This window comes from Watersipora subatra, chromosome 10 (genome assembly GCF_963576615.1).
Source record: "Watersipora subatra chromosome 10, tzWatSuba1.1, whole genome shotgun sequence".
Taxonomy (NCBI): Eukaryota; Metazoa; Bryozoa; class Gymnolaemata; order Cheilostomatida; family Watersiporidae; genus Watersipora; species Watersipora subatra.
In genome coordinates, this window is record NC_088717.1 from 53,759,987 (window position 1) to 53,779,373 (window position 19,387).

At 36.9% G+C, this 19,387-nt stretch overlaps 1 protein-coding gene across 1 annotated transcript in view; it reads left to right on the forward strand.

Annotated features, from left to right (window-relative positions):
• The window catches only part of LOC137406436 (probable global transcription activator SNF2L2), a 32,575-nt gene that overhangs the window by 525 nt on the left and 12,663 nt on the right, over positions 1 to 19,387 (forward strand). Inside the window, exons 2-15 of the mRNA XM_068093020.1 lie at positions 9,381 to 9,489; positions 9,683 to 10,598; positions 10,770 to 10,898; positions 11,048 to 11,194; positions 11,305 to 11,428; positions 11,738 to 11,864; positions 12,085 to 12,258; positions 13,210 to 13,383; positions 13,853 to 14,041; positions 14,255 to 14,398; positions 16,277 to 16,335; positions 16,643 to 16,793; positions 16,968 to 17,131; positions 17,344 to 17,521. Coding sequence (XP_067949121.1) covers positions 9,400 to 9,489; positions 9,683 to 10,598; positions 10,770 to 10,898; positions 11,048 to 11,194; positions 11,305 to 11,428; positions 11,738 to 11,864; positions 12,085 to 12,258; positions 13,210 to 13,383; positions 13,853 to 14,041; positions 14,255 to 14,398; positions 16,277 to 16,335; positions 16,643 to 16,793; positions 16,968 to 17,131; positions 17,344 to 17,521 — 2,766 coding nt within the window. The 5' untranslated portion in view covers positions 9,381 to 9,399. The remainder of the gene's footprint in view (positions 1 to 9,380; positions 9,490 to 9,682; positions 10,599 to 10,769; positions 10,899 to 11,047; positions 11,195 to 11,304; positions 11,429 to 11,737; positions 11,865 to 12,084; positions 12,259 to 13,209; positions 13,384 to 13,852; positions 14,042 to 14,254; positions 14,399 to 16,276; positions 16,336 to 16,642; positions 16,794 to 16,967; positions 17,132 to 17,343; positions 17,522 to 19,387) is intronic.

Here is a 19,387-nt window from a genome sequence, read left to right on the forward strand (position 1 = left end):
TAATTGAAAAAATGAGAGCAGATAGCCACCCCGGCAGGCTTATGCTGGTGCTGATCTAATGCTGGGGTTTGACTATATCGGATAATCAAAACATATGCCGGTGTTGATCTTTTGTTGGTGTTTGTTATCTATCAATAACTAAACTCCAGTGCTGGTGTAGAGTCTTATGCTAGTGTCTTATGTAGGTGTTCAGTTATTCACTAACTATTAAACTATTAACTGGTCCTGAATCTTATGCTGGTGTTTCGCAAGTTACGAGCTTGATACTATCTTTTTATCATTCTGAAGAAAGCAGGCTGAAGTGTTGTTGTGTCACATTTGTATTCTGTTTCTCACAAAGAAAGTGTTTGACTGTTTATACTTTAACAAAGCACAGAAGTATGGTATGATTGCTTGCAGTATAAGGAGAGTTATAAATGTTTTTAATGATTGCTGCATAATAACAGAGGATAGTTATACAAAATATAGTGTGATTGCTGCATGTTACTAGTAAGTAGCTGTGCAATAGCAGGCAAGATAGATGTGTATAAGGTATAACAGAGTAGAAATGAAATGGGAAAGAAATCATCATACACAAATCCTCACCAATATCACATGTCATAACAGTTACTCATAGAAAGTGACTCTACACATGTCTGAGCATCTGCAAAAAACTTGAAAAACGCAGATTTAATGATGCTTGCACAGCAATTCTTAGAATTTCTTGTACCATTGTAAATTCTTGCATAGTTACTGTTACTAATAAAGTTACTAATCAATATACCGTAAAACCTCTAATTGAACGCCACCTATATTTGAACTCCCCTTTATTTGAACGCCACCTCCAATTGACCGCCACTCTGATAGAAGGGTTAAAAAAAGACCTCCAATTGAACCCACCTTTCATTTGGCCGCCCCTTTGACATTATTTGATCTTTTCGAGCCCATATTATAAACTGATCAGTAGAAAGATGTCCACAGAATCGTATTAATAATGAATCGTTTTTATCAATATCAGTTAATTCTCTCATTGTCCAATTCCAAAGTTTTTCGTATTTTCCGTTAAAACTTTGAAAGCAACCCCGTAGCAATAATCAATAACGGTCTCAGGCTACTAGTAGCTCTCTGTTTAGCGCGGCCTTTCTACTTCGAAGTAGCCTACTTTTATTTCTTTTAAACGGCTCAAATTTACGTTGGTAGATGAACTGTTAAACCAACGCTATTGAAGTAATTACTGTCTCAGGCTAATAGTAGTTTCTTGTTTAACGCGGTCTTTATACCTTGAAGTACATTTACATATATAAAAAATGATTTAAATTTACGGTGGTAGATGGAACTTTGAAAGCAACGCCATAGAAATAACTACTAAATGTCTCAGGCTAATAGTAGTTCCTCGTTTAACGAAGGCCTAATACTTCGAAGGTCATGCATATAAAAACCGGTTTGCAAATTTTGGACCAAAGGTTAGGCAAGCAAACCTTTAGCCAGAAAACTTTTATGCGTTGCATTAGTGCTAAATGTGGCGCGTAGAAGTTTGCGCTGCCAAAATTTTTTTTGTAAGTTAATATCGACTAGTGCAGCAGTGCAAAACAGAGTTGAGAAGATACTGTGAAAGGTATTAGGCAACTAGAAGGTGTTCGTTCCATTGGAAGCAACAATCAGAATGCAGCTATTCGAGCAAACGATGGAAATATTTTTGTTTTAAAAACGTAATTTTTTGTTTCTGTGTGTAATATAATTATGGTTCTTCTATGTCACTTGCTCATGAATGTATATTTGTATAATTTGATAGGTTATTGTTGTATAACTTATAAATATGCAGATTTATAGCATGTTATTTAATAGCATCCTTGCCGCTATCTTAACACAGCTTACAATAAATCGGTGCTCATAACTCCACTTCTATTGCACATAAAAAGCTAGTTTTGGCTGTAGATTGTAGCAAACATATCAGTGAGTGCAACGAGCTTTTATTCAACAATGTTAAGTATAAACATAAAATAGAAATATGTCTTTAAATTTAGAATGAAATAAAAATTGAAAATTTCAACAAATTCCAAAGAATAAAACAAGCTATAATATCATCGCAGGTCAATTGCAAGCAATAGATATCAACTGGTAGAGATATTTCTCAGTTTCTCGATGCATATTTATTAAAAGATCTTAGACAAGCATTGACAAGTTAGAGGTAAGTTAGCAGATTCATTGCATTCAAAATGCTTAATATTGGTTCACCAGAAAAAGAAGGCAAAATATAGGCGACATTGGCTTCGCCTGTAATTGGGCTAAATTTATCTTTTGAAAGTTCTGACAAGCCATTTGAAAAATAGCCCGCCAGCTTCTATTTGAATGCCGCATCCAATTGACCACCACCATAGAGTAGAGGTTGAAAAATAAAGCGTCATGGCGCTCAATTAGAGGTTTTACGGTAGTTTAACTTTTTATGAAATTTATAAATAACTAGATAAAAGCCCAGCGTTGTTCGGGTGATAAATAAGTCTTTGGACAGAAAAGTTATTTTCATTTAACATATACAACATTTATTATTCTAACTTTTAAACTTCATATCATGAGAAACAGTTGTTTGTACAGTTCAAATGATTTTAGAGGAAAAATAAAACAACTGTAAAGGTTTTCAAACAACTGTAACTTTGAAACTTTATATAATACAGGAAGTGTTTTAGAGAAATAAATTAGGAAGAAAAATAAAACCGTACAGGTGTTTAAATGTAAATTTGGAATCATTAGCAAGTAATGGCTAAATGTAAATCTTTCGCTACGATTACAATGAAGAATTATTTGGTATACAATCATATAATTTTAGTTCATTTCAGTGTTGGCGTCATAAAGTGAAAATATCGTATGGAGTGGTGTAGAAACCTTTAGTAATTATCTAATGCAAACCCCTGGTAAAAATCATCTAAAACATTAAAAAATAGTAACAAAACAATATAATTATTATATGTTAAACTTAGTAAAGTTTTATAGTTACCTGCAATAACCTTTATTGCATGTTGTGGTTATGATCTGCAAAAAAATGTAACATTACATTGTACTACGGCTAGAACGTACTGTGGAGAGTTTTTACCTTCGAGACAGATGTGTAACATAAACGCTGAATCTAACTTAAATGAATTTAGCTTACTGAACACGTATTTTAGTAGCCTTAAGCTATCAACTAGAATTTAATCACTTGTCTGTTTGCGAATCCGTATTTACCCTATTTACCCGTATTTACAGATAATGCTGAACTTGCCATGGCGGGCAATGTATATCTCTTAATAACATATATAATCAGTACGCAAATCGCCAATTTTAATTTCGAGAGAAAGTTTTGTTGATATAGTATGGCGGGAAAACAAATTATTCCTATTATGACGAGGTTGGAAAAGCATCGTTTTTTATAAAGTCAAGGCAAAAAATATTTCATAATACGGGCATCGCAACCCGTTAGCGAAATGTATCAATTAATACGCCATTTAACGTTTGAAGTCGGAGAAACGGTATATAATAGTAAGAGCAATGGAATTGGAAGAACCTTCGTAGACTTGTGGTTAAATGAATGGTTTACAAACCCACGGGTGCAATCTTCATGAGTTCAAATCCAGCACAATGTGAACTTTTTGTTCCAAGATTTTAATAGCAATAGCTGGACTCAGCAAAGTACAGAATCACAGATTAAAATATTAACAGACACAGAAACATTGAGATTAATATATATAGATTATGTAATAATAATATTATCACGAGTTATTGTTAAGTAATTATGGTAGCCTAATGATGTATCAATTCTCTGGTATATTATTATGAAACCCCTGCACTCACACCAGATTGACATATAACTAGATAACCAATACTCATTAACTTACAGATTTAGTAAAACGCGTGACACGTGATGAATTGCGTGATGGCTAAAATCTTGCCAAATCGTCATAAAATTACTACTAATGGCTTACCAGATGCATTATAAGTAATATCTCAACAAACCAGAGATTTTTTCCAAGTTTAATTTTCAAGCTATTACAGGTCGAAGATTTTTTAATCGTGTCCGAATATGACTCCTGACAATTTCTAATATATTTTAGAGTGTTTTTAGCATTGAACTTAAAACCCCTGGAATGGCAATCACGTGACTTTTACATTGATAGTGATACGTAATGCATGCGCCATATCGGAGAGCTAATCGTATGCTAGTTCCGTTTGTAAACAAACAGTGAAAAATGAGGGAAACTGGAAACATACATGTTGAATAGTTATTTTCCAGCTGGGTGTTAACAAAAATTCCTCCTACACAAGGTTTAGAGTGCCTGGATAGAAGAAAACCTATTTATAACATATGGAGTGGGATATAACAATGATATGCAGCCCCATAGGCTGTATATTATTGGATATAATAAGTGATAAGTAGATGTAAAATAGATTTTCGTGGACCATATTAGTCATACAAACTGTTGTATTACAGATGCATAAACCCAGCAACTGATATATTTGGGCAAATAACAACTGTTCCATTATATTAAAAATTATATTACATATGCATAAACCATAATGGAAAAACTTAGCACATGAAGTATTTCGATAAAAACAACACATATGCTGCCAAAGCAGAAACCGTTTTCAAGATTTAAGTGATAATAGCCTATGAATGTATGATATGTATAATACAGTATCTGTAAAAGATGGAATAAACTACTGCAACAACTAAACGAAAATTAAAAACAGTTTTAATAGAGGATAATCAAAATAATGCAAACAAGGAAATGCAGGCATTAGTGTAATCAAATGATTAAACTTATACATACATCTTACAGAAAATGTGTAAAAGGAGATTTGTATACCACTGAATATTGAGTCAAGGTGCATCAGAGTTTCTTAGAACTAAATCAGATTAGAAATAGCAGCACAACAACAGCTACAGATGAATATTACAATGATTACATTGTTACTGGCCTTTAAAAAGTACTACTTTAGTATTTTATGCCACAAAGATGCACCTTGCAGTTTGAATGTAGGATTTTAGCATAATGATGCTGTCGGAGATCATAAAACGACTGAAAAAGGTTTTTCATCAATGACGCAGTGGTTGGATATGCCATCTGCCGTGTCCGTAAGGTGTTTCCCAAGGCATAGCACATCACTGGATCATACACTACTGATAACATACACCACACAATGAAGTGGATCTGGCTTTGTATTAATACGAAAGTATCGATCTCCAACTAGCAGGGTCCTGATGACACCGTCTGATGAATGCACCAATCCTTCATTGTTTTGTAGCTCGAGTAAAGTATAGAGATGTCAGTACTGGATACTTGACTTAGTGGTAACCAGCGACTGACGGCCAATGTCACGACAGCACTTTAGTTAGCTTTTGCACAATGTAGCCAGCTATATAGACTATACTGTTACCTACAACAGAAATGTGACAACTAAAATCATTGTGTGCTCCACAAACTGATCAACTTCTGGAGTAGCCTGTATGATGAGAATCTTGTTTTGAGCAGCAACGTTACCTGTCTTACCAGCATCTGATTTTGCACCACATTTGCTGATAAGTTTGCGAAAGGTAGCCTTAAACTGAGTAACAGTAGGATTATTGTTCCAACCACCTAAACAAAAGCTTCAATTATAACAATTACATAAAATTAGCAAAAATGAATGTCTTATTCACATAAACATAGTACCCTTAAAATACAACAATACAACTAATAAAATAAGCGAGAATAAAACAGGTCAAAATGCTACCATATCGCTATGTACAATGAGAATGTGGCAATTTTCACTGGAAGTCATTCACACACATCTTAGGCATAAAGCTTAATGGAAATTTCTTAATCAAGCATGACTCAAAAATGGATTGCATCCATGAGATTATTTCAATAGAAATGACAAACGAATTGCAGAAATACTGCAAAGATGTACTAACCTTTGCCACAGATGCATAACTAGAGAAATTCACATCAATATCTTCTAAGCTGCAGACATATTCATAAGCACTTGCTGTGGCAGCTGTCACTGTTTTGCGGGCTGTTTGAGGTTTCCGATTTTTTTTAGATATATCTACTTTAAGTTGAACAACCTTGCAGCACTGTGCTTGACAATATTGTTTTGAATTCAATCATTGAAAAGCACCATTCAACATTGAAAAATATTACCTTTAAATGACTTCAGTCGAACATTTTAACCTGTTCTATCAAAACATGGATCATTGATATGTTCGTTGCAGATAATTGCCCAAAGATCAGGCTTATTCACTCTTCTGCGGTTGCGATACCATGTTGTAAATAACGAGAGTTCTCAGTTGCTTTGTTTGGAAATCTAGAAATTAAAATTAAACTGTAGTAGTTAGTTAGCAACAGTAGTAATAACAATAGTATTATTACTCTTATCTCCTTACTGCTAGCTATATCCAGGTACAACAATAAATAATATAGGCACTACAAACATTTTTTTCAAATATAAATATTTAGAAATAACCTAATGGTTTGTAGTTCCCAAATATTAATATAATAAAAAATTCCAAATTTAAATAATAAAAAACCTTCATTCTGAAGGAATAAAATTTTCACTCACTAGCTCATAAATTTATCTAATCACCGACAACCTACAGTCAAACTCGTACACTCAGTAGTGACACTGATCGACTCTCACTCACCCAGTGACTAGTGTAGTAGAACTAACCAGTGGCAGTACTAACTACTAGTAGCACAACTAGTAGTAGTCGTAGACTTTAGCAATAGTTATAGAACTAGTAGCAGAAATGACTCACTTGTGAAATGTCATGCCCTTTTCTTTGAAGGTCCATTCCTGCGGTGTTTGCAGTTCATAGAATAGCAATAGCACTGTGCACCTACACCCTTTTGTCTCTTACATAAATTATTAGTAGTAATCTCAGTAGTCTGTTCCTTTGATTTAGCGGTGTATTCGTGATCTTCTATAGCTGTTAAATCTGAAATTAGATTTCTTTCTCACATTGAACACAATGTAATTAACTCAAACGCTAACTGAACATGGCGTCGGCCGGATTTTCGTACTCGCGATTGACCTCTGCCATTCTAGGGGTTTTGAGTTCAATGGTTTTTAGCTAGTTTTAATACATTTTGGACCAATTTTTGGCCCTCATGAATTTTTGTAGTTTGTTGAGATTTTTTTCAAACAGAAAAAATGCGTGAGGGTCAAAATTGGTCCAAAATTTATTAAAACTAGCTAAAATTGTCAGGAGTCGTATTCACACATGCTTGAAAAAAAACTTTGACCTGTATTAGCTTGAAAATAATTTAAACTTGGACAGAAAAGCGCTGGTTTGTTGAGATATTACTTAAAATGCATCTGGTGAGCAATATTAAGACGATCTGGCATGATTTTAGCCATCACGCAGCATCACGTAATTCATCACGCATCATGCGTTTTACTAGATTAACTTACTAGTAAGTGTTCATCCTCCCTCTTATGCCAAAGCTTATGTAGCTACTAAAGAATCAATTTAATAAATCTCTAGAGAATGTGGAAGATTCTGTATCAATTTGTTGGGATCATTAAGCAATAGCAAGTAAATTATTTAGGAGCTGTTCCGAGTTGCTAATCACTATTTCAACAGTATTTTATCTGACAAACCTTGCGAATAATTATTGTAATAATTGTTATGACTCGTGCCATGACTCTGAATTATGACAAACAGTTTACCAATCCTTGGAAAATTCATAAAGCAATGACGAGTTTAAAATTTTAATTGTTCATTTCCAGCTTCAATTAATTTCATGGCGGTAAGGAAAGGTTTAAATATTAATTTGTGTTGAGCGATTCTCATCATATTCTACTGAGTATATGTAATTACTTTTTTTGGCGCCTACCTGTATTATTACCTACTTGTGACATAAGTTATTAAAAACATTTATTGACATTTTGCTGACCCCACAGCCATGATTTTTTTTCAAAGAAATACAATAAAAATGTATTTTTTCTCTAATGGATTTCGAAGATTGTGTTATAATTTTTATAAGGATGTTTATTAATCTCTGCTCGCCTTAAATTTTTCCATAATTTTAATTTCTCTAGGAAATAGTACGTAGCAACTAAGACTAAATTTTAACTGATTATAATTCTTTGACACGATGGAGATAAGTCAGCGACACAGCTATGCTTGTAACATACTTGACTGACATTGGTTTATAACCTGGCATGCAGAGTTTTGCCATTTGGTTTTGCTAAAAGTAATCGATTATTTATTAGTTTGGCTGATTTGGCTGATAACAGACGATGTAGAGGTGACTGACTTTTTCAACAATAACAGACCCAGAGGTTGCAACAGTAGTGAGTTTTGGTATCGCAGAATGAGTCTAAGAACAGATCATGTAATTTCAAATTTGAATAACTCAAGGATATATCACTGACCCACTGAATAGTACAATGTAAGTCTACAATGTAAAATAAGATAGGTGCATTCTCACAAGCAGGCTGAACAAATTTTAAAAGTATAAATATCTTACTCATGAAAAAAAAATCTAAAATCAATGTATGTTATTATTTTGTTTGACAATCTTACCCAACTGATTAAGTTTAGATTTAGATCTGGCAAAACGGATCTAGGGCTGTCTTGAATCACGCATTTTCTATCTTATGACCTTTGGATAACTTGTGTATGACTGTAGCTGACTAACTATACTTTGGATAAAACAGACGGTAGCTGAAGTCTGCCATTTTTTTAAGTACCTTAAATACATATACCTACAGTCCTCAACAAACCATAAACCAATTGGCTGACGACAAATTATTAATTGTTTTATAACATTTGCAACTTCTTGAGATTAATTTGGATCATTAGTTTTGAGTTAAAGACAATGTGTACCTCTGGTGAACGGTGTATGCAAATTGTTTAGAAATAACTGGAAGATAGTGTCAGTATTTTGCCAATCAGTTATATTGCAGACAGCATCACCAGAACATTCGCTCTCTCCCTCTTTGGTATTATCATTAATACACCTGATATTGACTTAACCACATTTGTAATAATTCCCATTCAACCACACTTTAAATTTGACTGTTATTGATGTCTACAGAGATCCTTATATGAAGACCTCTTCAAATCATTTTTATCTTGACTGTGATGACAGAAGTATTGTTACAACACAAAATGTTGTAAAATGGACTGTTTGTCGGTCTCCATTGGTATTAAAATCTAGATACAGGTAAACAAACTTGATATACCAACAAAATATATGAATGATAGAGTTTTGTCACAAACAATCAAGTTGGGGTTTGTGATCGTGCTTTACCTACAGGAGATGTGACTTTCTAAAATTGTATCACCTATTTGAATAACAGTTCCACTATGCTACAGCTTTATATGCTATAATTCATCCACCATGCTGCGAGATTACATTAACTCATAATAAATTATATAGGTGTACTGGAGAGGTCGCCATGTCATCCTCTGAGGACCCGGTGCGAATGATGACAGCTCCTGCCCCTACACCCGCTTATCAGGATGACAATGTTGCTAAGTTGCAGCGTGTGAGTATGGCTCAGTGTCCTAGAAAACTGATATGAACATGGGAAGTCTTTCAATTAGACACTGATGTGATATGCCCAAAATTAGTCTATAGAAGCACTTTTTATGTTTTGTATACTTGCGTGTATGATTTACTATCAATTATACTGTTCACTTCTTAGTAAAATCTGAAGATACATATTTTTTGGTTACTAGGCTATCCACAGCATGGAGCAAAAAGGTATGCAAGGAGACCAGCGATATCACCAGCTGGTTGCTCTAGCAAACCGACACTCTGCTTCGGCAATGTCTGGTCCTACATCTGGTGCTACTCAGCCCGGGATGCCACCACATTCTGGCATGCCTGGCGCCGGACAATCAGGTCCCTACCAGCCAGGAATGCAGGGTGCTTCATCTAGCATGCCTCCACAGCCTGGCAGTTGGCACAGTGTGCCCCCATCACAAATGCCTTCTGGTCAGCACCAACCTTCTGGTCAGCAACAGATGATGCTCAGTGTACCCCCTCAGCCTGCTGGACATCAAATGGTACCGCAGCAACATCCTAACATGCCGATGATGAGACCTAATCAGGGGTCTGGTCACCATGGAAGCCAGCCACACATGGGTCAGCAGTATGGTCAGCCAAGGATGCCAGGTTCCGGTCACGGGCAGCAGCAAGGGCCCCACACCGGCCCATTTCAACCAGAGTCTGGCTCGTCATCAGGGGCACCACACATGATGCCGCAAGGCCACCAGAACATACCAGGTCACCAGATGCCTCCTCATATGATGCCTGGGGGTCAATACGGAATGCACAATGCAGGGATGGTGCCACCGCAGCAAGGAACTCCTGGTTCGGCGCAGCACTCCAATCAAACTGGACCCCCAGGGGCCATGATGCCACAGCAGCCACCCAGTCATAACGCTCCTCAGTCCGGGCAGCAGACACCTTCACAGGCTCCTAGCAGTCAAGCCTCCTACCAACAGGGTAGTACACCTGCTGCAATGCAGTCAGGGCAGCAGACATACAATCAGAGTGGTCCACAGCAACAGAACTTTCCCTCTTCCCACGCATCTGCACAGCAGGCAGGTCAGCAGCCTCAAGGTTCAGCATCACAACAACCTTCTATGGGTGAGTCTATTTTTTGCTGGCAAGTGTTCGCTAGTTCAATGAAGTTTTTTGCTCGGACTTGAGTTTTTGTTTGATATCGTGTGCGTATTATAAAAATTTATTTCAGCTGTGTTTTTTAACCTGTTGGCTGCATCTATAATAGTGTTAAGTTTTATCTTTGACCTGTTTTAGCTGCCAGGTCGAGATCAGCTTTCCCATCTACCACACCATCTATGTCCCCTTCTAGTCAGGCTCCTCCTACATCATCCGTCGCGCAGCAGTCAGACAGCGTTGTCTCTCAGCAGCAAATGTCTGATATGGGTACATATTCATATTACGTGTTTCTACACATAAACATATACTCTGTGAGGTTCTGTGCTTTGATGGCGAAGTCAAATAACATGGTTGGTCGACTCATGTAACAAAAATATCACTGACCACTTATCATCATTTGATATCGGTTATTTTAGGCGGTGTGCTCCCTCCTGGAGCTGATAAGTCAATGAATCCAAACCAGTTACAACAACTGAGGGCACAGATTATGGCCTACAAGCTGCTGTCTAGAGGCCAACCCATTCCTGAGGCTCTGCTGATGGCGGTACAGGGTAAACTTCACCGTAAGTTGTTCCTATTCTCGTTATTAACACGCTGTTCCGTTTATGCAGATTGTTCAAACATTTGTGAGTTGTCTCTTAGCCAGTTGATTGCCATTTTGATATCATGACAGATATGAAAAACCCGATTTCTCCGAGATCGCAGTCACTCATGCAGGCTCGGCACAACCGTCTGGCTCCAGTTCCCAAACCTCCTGGCATAGATCCAGTCGATCTTCTTCAAGAACGAGAGAATAGGTAATCTTAGATTTCCCTGATTTCTCTTTCTTAGATTTACCTTCTGCATGAAGCATGCATTTGTTTATTGGTAGTTCTGTAAAATTGAGAAACAGGTGAAAAGGTTTATGCAGAAGGAAAAATGCAACTACAACCTGCCTTATCAGTTTGGCCATTCGGTCTGATGCAAAACGCCTTGCATTTCCAACGCATTTGCACTGTAGGCTCAAATTGTTTTGAGGAACGTATTGGGGGTTCATTTGCTATATTGTATGCTTGTTCCGATCTCAAGAGGTATTTCTCTGTCATTCATTTAACTGAATATTGCAGACTAGCAAATAGAATACAAATGAGAATGAAGGTGTTGGAGAACCTACCAATTAATATACCTGGGGATCTCAAGGTGAAGGCAACGATCGAATTGAAGGCGCTGAGGCTACTTGATCTCCAGCGACAGGTTAGTCTTCTACTTTAATGCAATGTTTTCATGTAACAGACTTGTTATTATCTTCATATTTCTTTAACTACTATGCCATGTCACCCTCCAGTTGTACTCTTTTGTGTTGTAATGTGACTCTCTTGTGGTTTCTCAATAAATGTACATCTAGTACATTTATTGAGAAACCTTTATTGAGCAACTAGTAGTACATTTACTATGAGTTGTTGGTTTTCTACAGCTGAGAAGAGAGGTGGTAAGCCAGATGAAGAAGGATACAACCATAGAGACATCCCTCAATACCCACGCCTATAAACGAATCAAACGACAGACCCTGAGAGAGGCTCGAGTCACTGAGAAGTTGGAGAAACAGCAGAAGATCGAGCAGGAGAGAAAACGACGTCAGCGACATCAGGTCAATTGATTTCTCATTATTTTCATTGTTAACAATGAACTGATGAATCTTTGTGAGTCATGAACGAGGAAACATTCATCTCTTCTGCTCTATCTACCCTACTGCAATAATATCCGTTTAAATTTATTGCAACTTTTTACTGACATGTCGCTTCCTTGAATTTGCGGACATTGTTATGAACCAGTAAGCGGCTGCCATATTATGCCATGTCAACATATAGTCACACCCTTGATGCTGTGATATCCTACGAATGTAATAATTAGTGGTCTGCCAATGAAAATGGTATAAAGGTCATAAATGGTAAGATTACATAATCAGTATGTCTGGTCTAAAGATGTGTGAAGGAGAAAAAAATTATCTACAGTCATACCTCGGGATTTCAATGGTTCTATTCGTGGCCAATTTGGTTTTCGATCAGAAACTTTGAGAATTTTGCTCCTCAGGCTCCAACCTAAATTTCAGATTTCAACCGAATGAGCCCTTTAACTCTTATGTTATAACTGGTGGAAATAACACAAAAAATTGTTCTGTTCTGCTGTTATTTTGCACAATCTTTTCTTGGATACGTGAGTGCACTCTTTCATCAGAGTATTTTTAGATCGTAACCTTCACGTAACCTAGCTTTCGCTACTTTAATGTTTACGTTAAAATCAAAAGAAGTGAAACATGCAAAATGGTTGTTTTCCGTTGTCTTAGATAGGATATTTTTTTAAACCAAACACAGTCGGTTTCTTCACTTTTTTTTAATTTATGACATGCAGTGCACAGATAACATCAGTGCAGTACACTAGGGTTCCTCTCTACTAAGACATGATCATATTTATCATAGAATTGTGCAGGATACTCGTATCGAGTTACATGTGGTAAAGCTAGGAGTTGTTTATTTGTACCCTTGAGGTTACTCACTGGTTTGATTGTGTTTACCGGATGTTGCTATATGGTATCTCTTAGGAATATCTGACAGCTGTCTTGCACCACTACAAGGAGTTCAAAGACTATCATCGGAACAACCAGGGCAAGACCAGCAGGCTGACAAAGGCGGTCATCACCTGGCACGCCAACTCGGAGAGAGAGCAGAAAAAGGAGCAGGAGCGTATTGAAAAGGAAAGAATGCGTCGACTCATGGTGAGTTATCGAGGATAGAGCGCAATTTTTAGTTGTTTCTAGTTTTTGGCTGTTAAATCATCTTGCTAGGTTGTCAAGGAAAGTGCATCATGTAATGGTTGTAGGTTATGGCTTGTGATACTGTAGTTAGTTGATGCCCAAAGTATTCATAATAATTAATGACCTTTTTCAAGTTGAGTAAGTTAGCATTGCGGAGTGCATTGTAGTTTGTTTTGGGGATTAATTTCATTGCTCTTAAATCTTTGTTAAATACTATTGAGGGTTTGTTAGAAGTACTTTCAAGATTAATTTTTATTCAAAGAAGTTATCATACCTTGTCATATTAGGTGAGTAACCTACATGTAGATAGTGTGAAGGTTGATACTGTTAGGCACCCCCCTCCCTGTCTCATAATCCACCTCATTTCTTTTTGTCTTAATTTTCATTTGTTGCTAAACCTTTCCTTATTTTATTCATATTCATTTCATAGGCTGAAGATGAAGAAGGGTACAGAAAGCTCATCGACCAGAAGAAAGACAAGAGACTGGCTTACCTTCTTTCCCAGACAGATGAGTTCATTACGAGTCTCACAACCCTCGTGCAAGAGCACAAGGCTGAGACAAGAAAAAAACAGCAGCGTAAGAAGAGAGGAGGCCCTGTTGACCAACCAGATCCTAGGGTTAGTCTATCAAAGCTGTAGCTTGTAGATCTGCTTTTACTGCCTCTGTTCCTGTTTGTACTAGGAGTTTCTTTATTGAATCCTAAGACAGGGTATGGTTTAGGAGACTCTTAGCAAGCATGCACCTGAGTTGGGTTTATTCGCACATTTTTAACATCTCTCATCTTCAGTTTGTTGGTAAGTGTTCAAATGTCTTATTTCTGTCGACTCTAGGTTGCAGTTGTGCACACCGAGACTGGTCACAAGTTGATAGGAGATGAAGCACCTTTAGCTAGCCAACTGGAGGCGTGGCTTGAGGCAAACCCAGGCTTCGAAGTGGCAGCACAGGAAGGCTCCGGTGATGAGGAGAATGACGAGGTATTAAAAATAATACTTGACTGCTTGGTTCAACAGGGTGATATCTGACCAGATAGTTTAGGTTGTTCTGGTTCAACAGTGTGATATCTGACCAGATAGTCTAGGTTGTTCTGGTTCAACAGTGTGATATCTGACCAGATAGTCTAGGTTGTTCTGGTTCAACAGTGTGATATCTGACCAGATAGTCTAGGTTGTTGCTAATTTCCACCTACTGCGTTTTATCCTGTATTGTAAAGACTTTCATATGCCATATTAAAATTATACAGTAGACGCGCCTACAACGTAAATTATCCATTCTAGTAAGGTTTACGTTATAGGGATTTCGTGTTGTATGAACATTAAAACACATGTAAATTACCTAATCTGTTCTGAGATTTTTCAAAATTCACTCCTTTTGGCCTTTCAAAAAGAAAAAGCTGGACTTAACTTCTGCAATTTAAAGAATGTACATTAACTGTAGTATTAATAGTTCAACTGTAGTATTAATGGTTCAACTGTAGTATTAATGGTTCAACTGTAGTATTAATGGTTCAACTGTAGTATTAATAGTTCAACTGTAGTATTAATGGTTCAACTGTAGTATTAATGGTTCAACTGTAGTATTGATGGTTCAACTGTAGTATTAATGGTTCAACTGTAGTATTAATGGTTCAACTGTAGTATTAATGGTTTAACTGTAGTATTAATGGTTCAACTGTAGTATTAATGGTTTAACTGTAGTATTAATGGTTCAACTGTAGTATTAATGGTTCAACTGTAGTATTAATGGTTCAACTGTAGTATTAATAGTTCAACTGTAGTATTAATGGTTCAACTGTAGTATTAATGGTTCAACTGTAGTATTGATGGTTCAACTGTAGTATTAATGGTTCGACTGTAGTATTAATGGTTTAACTGTAGTATCAATGGTTCAACTGTAGTATTAATAGTTCAACTGTAGTATTAATGGTTCAACTGTAGTATTAATGGTTCAACTGTAGTATTGATGGTTCAACTGTAGTATTAATGGTTCGACTGTAGTATTAATGGTTTAACTGTAGTATCAATGGTTCAACTGTAGTATTAATGGTTCAACTGTAGTATTAATGGTTCAACTGTAGTATTAATGGTTCAACTGTAGTATTAATGGTTTGTATCGACTAGTTTTTTCCTCTTATCATTTGCACTCGGTTTATGGTTCATGATAACGGTAATTCTACGAAATGTTAAGGGGAGCGGACAACTTCAATGTCAATTTACATCAGTTCTTTCCATTTCTTTTAGACAGCTAGGTCTATTCTGCAAAGGAAAAATAGTGCAAAACATTTTATATGTCTAAAAGTAAAACAAAAATATGGTTTTACTATACGTATTAGGAGTGGTGTCTGGCTGACCGTCACCAGGATTCGAGGTTAAGATGAAAGATTGCTTTCGACGAAACTAAAACCTGTGACATTAAACTTGGTATATCGACACTCAGACGCCTGCACCAATAGATCGCCTTTAGGTATTTATAAGTAATTGCATGGCTACTAATTTTCTGTGCTTTGTCGGCACACCTGACGATTTCTAACGCCGAACTAGATGGCCAGGATACTAGTATATTTAATGGAGGCATATATTAAGTGCAGCAAAAGATATTAATATTGTTAGGGTTATCTGCGAGATTCTCGTTGTTTGAATCCTATTTGAGAATGTGCACCGGCCTGACACTTTACGTTTTATGGGATTCTTTACAAAGTATGAAGCAAAAACTTCACATGAATTCTTTACGTTATGTGGAATTTATGTTATAGGAGATTTAATTTATAAGGGCGGCTACTGAATATGGTCTGAAATTGAAGCTGATACATGTGCACTAGTATTATCCATCGTTAATTAGGCTATAATGTATTGTAGAAAGAGGAGGGAGTCAAAGATTTGGATCCAGAGGAGGACACAGAAGAGGTGATAGCAATGTGAGTGTTATTTGCACTCTCTCCGTCTTGTTGTCTATACGCATCCACCTATGGCGCTATCCATAGGCTTCATCTGTCATGTTAGTGTTTACCGAGTATGAGCACATTGCTTGCATAGATCTGAGTATGAGGGTAAGGAATGAACTTTCCCTTAGATTGGCTCTGGTCTTTACTGTAAACTATCTATTTAACCATGAGGAGTATCATCCACTCAAAAAGAGTATCTCATAACTGCAACTATCTGTATTTTGTACAGAGCAACATAATAAGAATATCTCATAACTGTAACTATTTGTGTATTGTACAGAGCTAAGACCAAACACGATGATGACGACTACAAGGTTACTAATCTAGTGGGTGGTGAAGAGGCCAACTACTACATGCAGGCTCATTCAGTTAGAGAGACCGTCACTGACCAGGCCAGCATCATGGTCAACGGGCGGCTCAAGGAATACCAGGTACCTTCATCATCTACCCTCTTTGAAAAGTGTCAATTCTGGTTGAGTTGTGGAGGAAGTTCCCTAGCATTTGTAGTCTTTTGTAATGTCATGTGACTAGATGCGGGTGCGTGACATGAGAGCTGAATAATAAGATAAGGGAACTCTTGACAGTCTTTTACACCATTGTTATAGGTAAAGGGTCTCGAGTGGTTGGTTTCTCTCTGGAACAATAACCTTAACGGTATTCTAGCTGATGAGATGGGACTGGGTAAGACCATTCAGACGATAGCTCTGATTACCTATCTGATGGAAAGAAAGAAGGTGAACGGGCCCTTTCTCATTATCGTTCCCCTCTCGTAAGTACATCCGTGCTATAGATGCTCTTGAGGAGTTCTTCTATGGCGACTTTACCGTCTCCTCAATCACTATTGTTATTCTGTTCTATTGTTGTTTAGCGATAGCTTGTGCTACAATCTGCCTAAATCGCTACACTTTCTATTTACCAACTAGTGGTTAGAATGTGGCTTCTTTTCTGAGAGGCTAATTCGACCTCCTCTATTATTTCTAGAACCTTGGCTAACTGGGTTCTTGAGTTTGAGAAGTGGGCTCCTGCTGTCATGAAGTTTGCTTACAAAGGCTCACCCAACAACCGAAGGGAGATTCAGGCGCAGATGAGAGGCACCAAGTTTAATGTTCTGATAACGACATATGAGTATGTTATCAAGGACAAAGGCATACTGGCCAAGGTATTGTCACTTATCACATCCCACCCTCTCGTATTGTATTTGCTGATTGTCATAAACTTTCTCTTTTTTGTATGTACTCGAACCACTAAGAAGAATTGAGAATTATATCGCTAGATTCCAGTTTGTATTATACTAGATGAATGCCCGGGGTTGCACAGGTAATAAAAAGGTTTTGTGCAAAAGATCAACATTTATTTACCATCTAACTTTTAAATGAAGGTGGTTTTTTATTGCTGTGTGTGCTATAAGTTTAACTAAGTTTATGTTATACCCTACAGGATGAAATTTTTCGCAGAGGTAATTTTCACGAAAATGGTCTTTTCAAGCATATTCGCGGACCAAATTATTCGCGGATGAACACATTCGCGACTATATTAATCCGTGAAAGCAGCTAGCAGTAGAGTAAAACATTCACGTGTCTATACCACGTGTTTAGGTTTCTGTTTGTTTAGCTAAGAATTTTATGTCGATCATGCTAAGCGATAAATTTTTTGCTGCATTCAGAGTTTTTCATGAATGTTCATCGATTTGGAGGCCTTTTGTGAACCAACCACTTGTGGTAGGTAAGTTATGAGTTTTTTCAACGTAAAGAACTGCAGGAGATTTTTTTCGATGATGACGCCATGCCGAATTTCGAATAACTTGGGACAACCTTGAAAAATTTGGTAAAGAAGTGTGACGCATTGGCAATGGGCTTAGCTCAAAGCCCCGGCGAAGATTTTAAAAGAGTTTGGAACTCAGCTACGTTTACTAACTCTGCCTAGCGGCTAGTTTTTAATTTGAGGTAGTCGTTATTCTCCCTTGTGTTAACCCTTTTGCAGGCGAGTTTTTTTGGCTATTTGAGACCCCCTGGGCAAATTAGTTTTTCACAAATCGATTTTAAAAAATCATTGATACGCTCTTATTTAAGATATTGTATATGTGTATTATGTTTTCATGATACAGGTAAATACAAATAAACATGTTTCAAGTTAATTCTTCATATAACTGTTTCTCTAGCTATGGTACTTTTGGAAGCATTTGACCTTGCAGAGGCCTACATCGCAGTCTTGACACCATGTGCCTATTCTTGTTCCTCTATACTCTATAGCCTTTGGAGGATGCCATGACAGTAAAAGAAAGTTTTTTGCACTCTGGGAAAACGTTCAGAAATCAGAAACAAAAGTAGGAACAAGCTACAAACAAAATTACTTTCCAATTTTATCTAAATACGTTTTTATTTAGGATTTGTCTTTCATTTAGTATTGCAAAAACGATCGTTTTTTTCTTCTCAAAATGGCATATTTTTTGTTGCTAACAGAGTCCAATCTATTTTAGTTTACTATTGGTAAAAAATTAAACAAAAAAAGGCAATTAGTTAATCAGAAATCAATTTATAAAAAACGTTCGTGTGGCGACATAATAGTCACTCTGCCCACTAGCGTCAGTATTGCACAACGACAAAAATGTTGCCATGCCTGCCAATGGGTTAAAAATAAAACTAATTACTCACAGATTTTAATATTGCGCACATTTGACTGTAAGTGAACTCGCGAATTGTTAAATACATCGAACATTTTCATCCCGTAGAGTATCTTCTATAAAATGCAATGTTTGTCTTTTTGTTCGACCTGTGTCCAGTTATAGTGATTACAATTTAGCAATGCAAAATCCGCTTGGTAATGGGATTGAACTTGGAAACCCGATTTGTTCAGAACACGTAACACGCATTAAACCCACCACTCCATGCGGCTATCTGGTTGTGCTATGGCACAGCGCTCATACTTATTGCAGCTACTAATCAAAGACTGTGCATCCGTACATCTGAATGCACCCAATTCGATTGCTGGGTTGGGAAACTTTTCCCATCGTTCTAATGTGATGCAG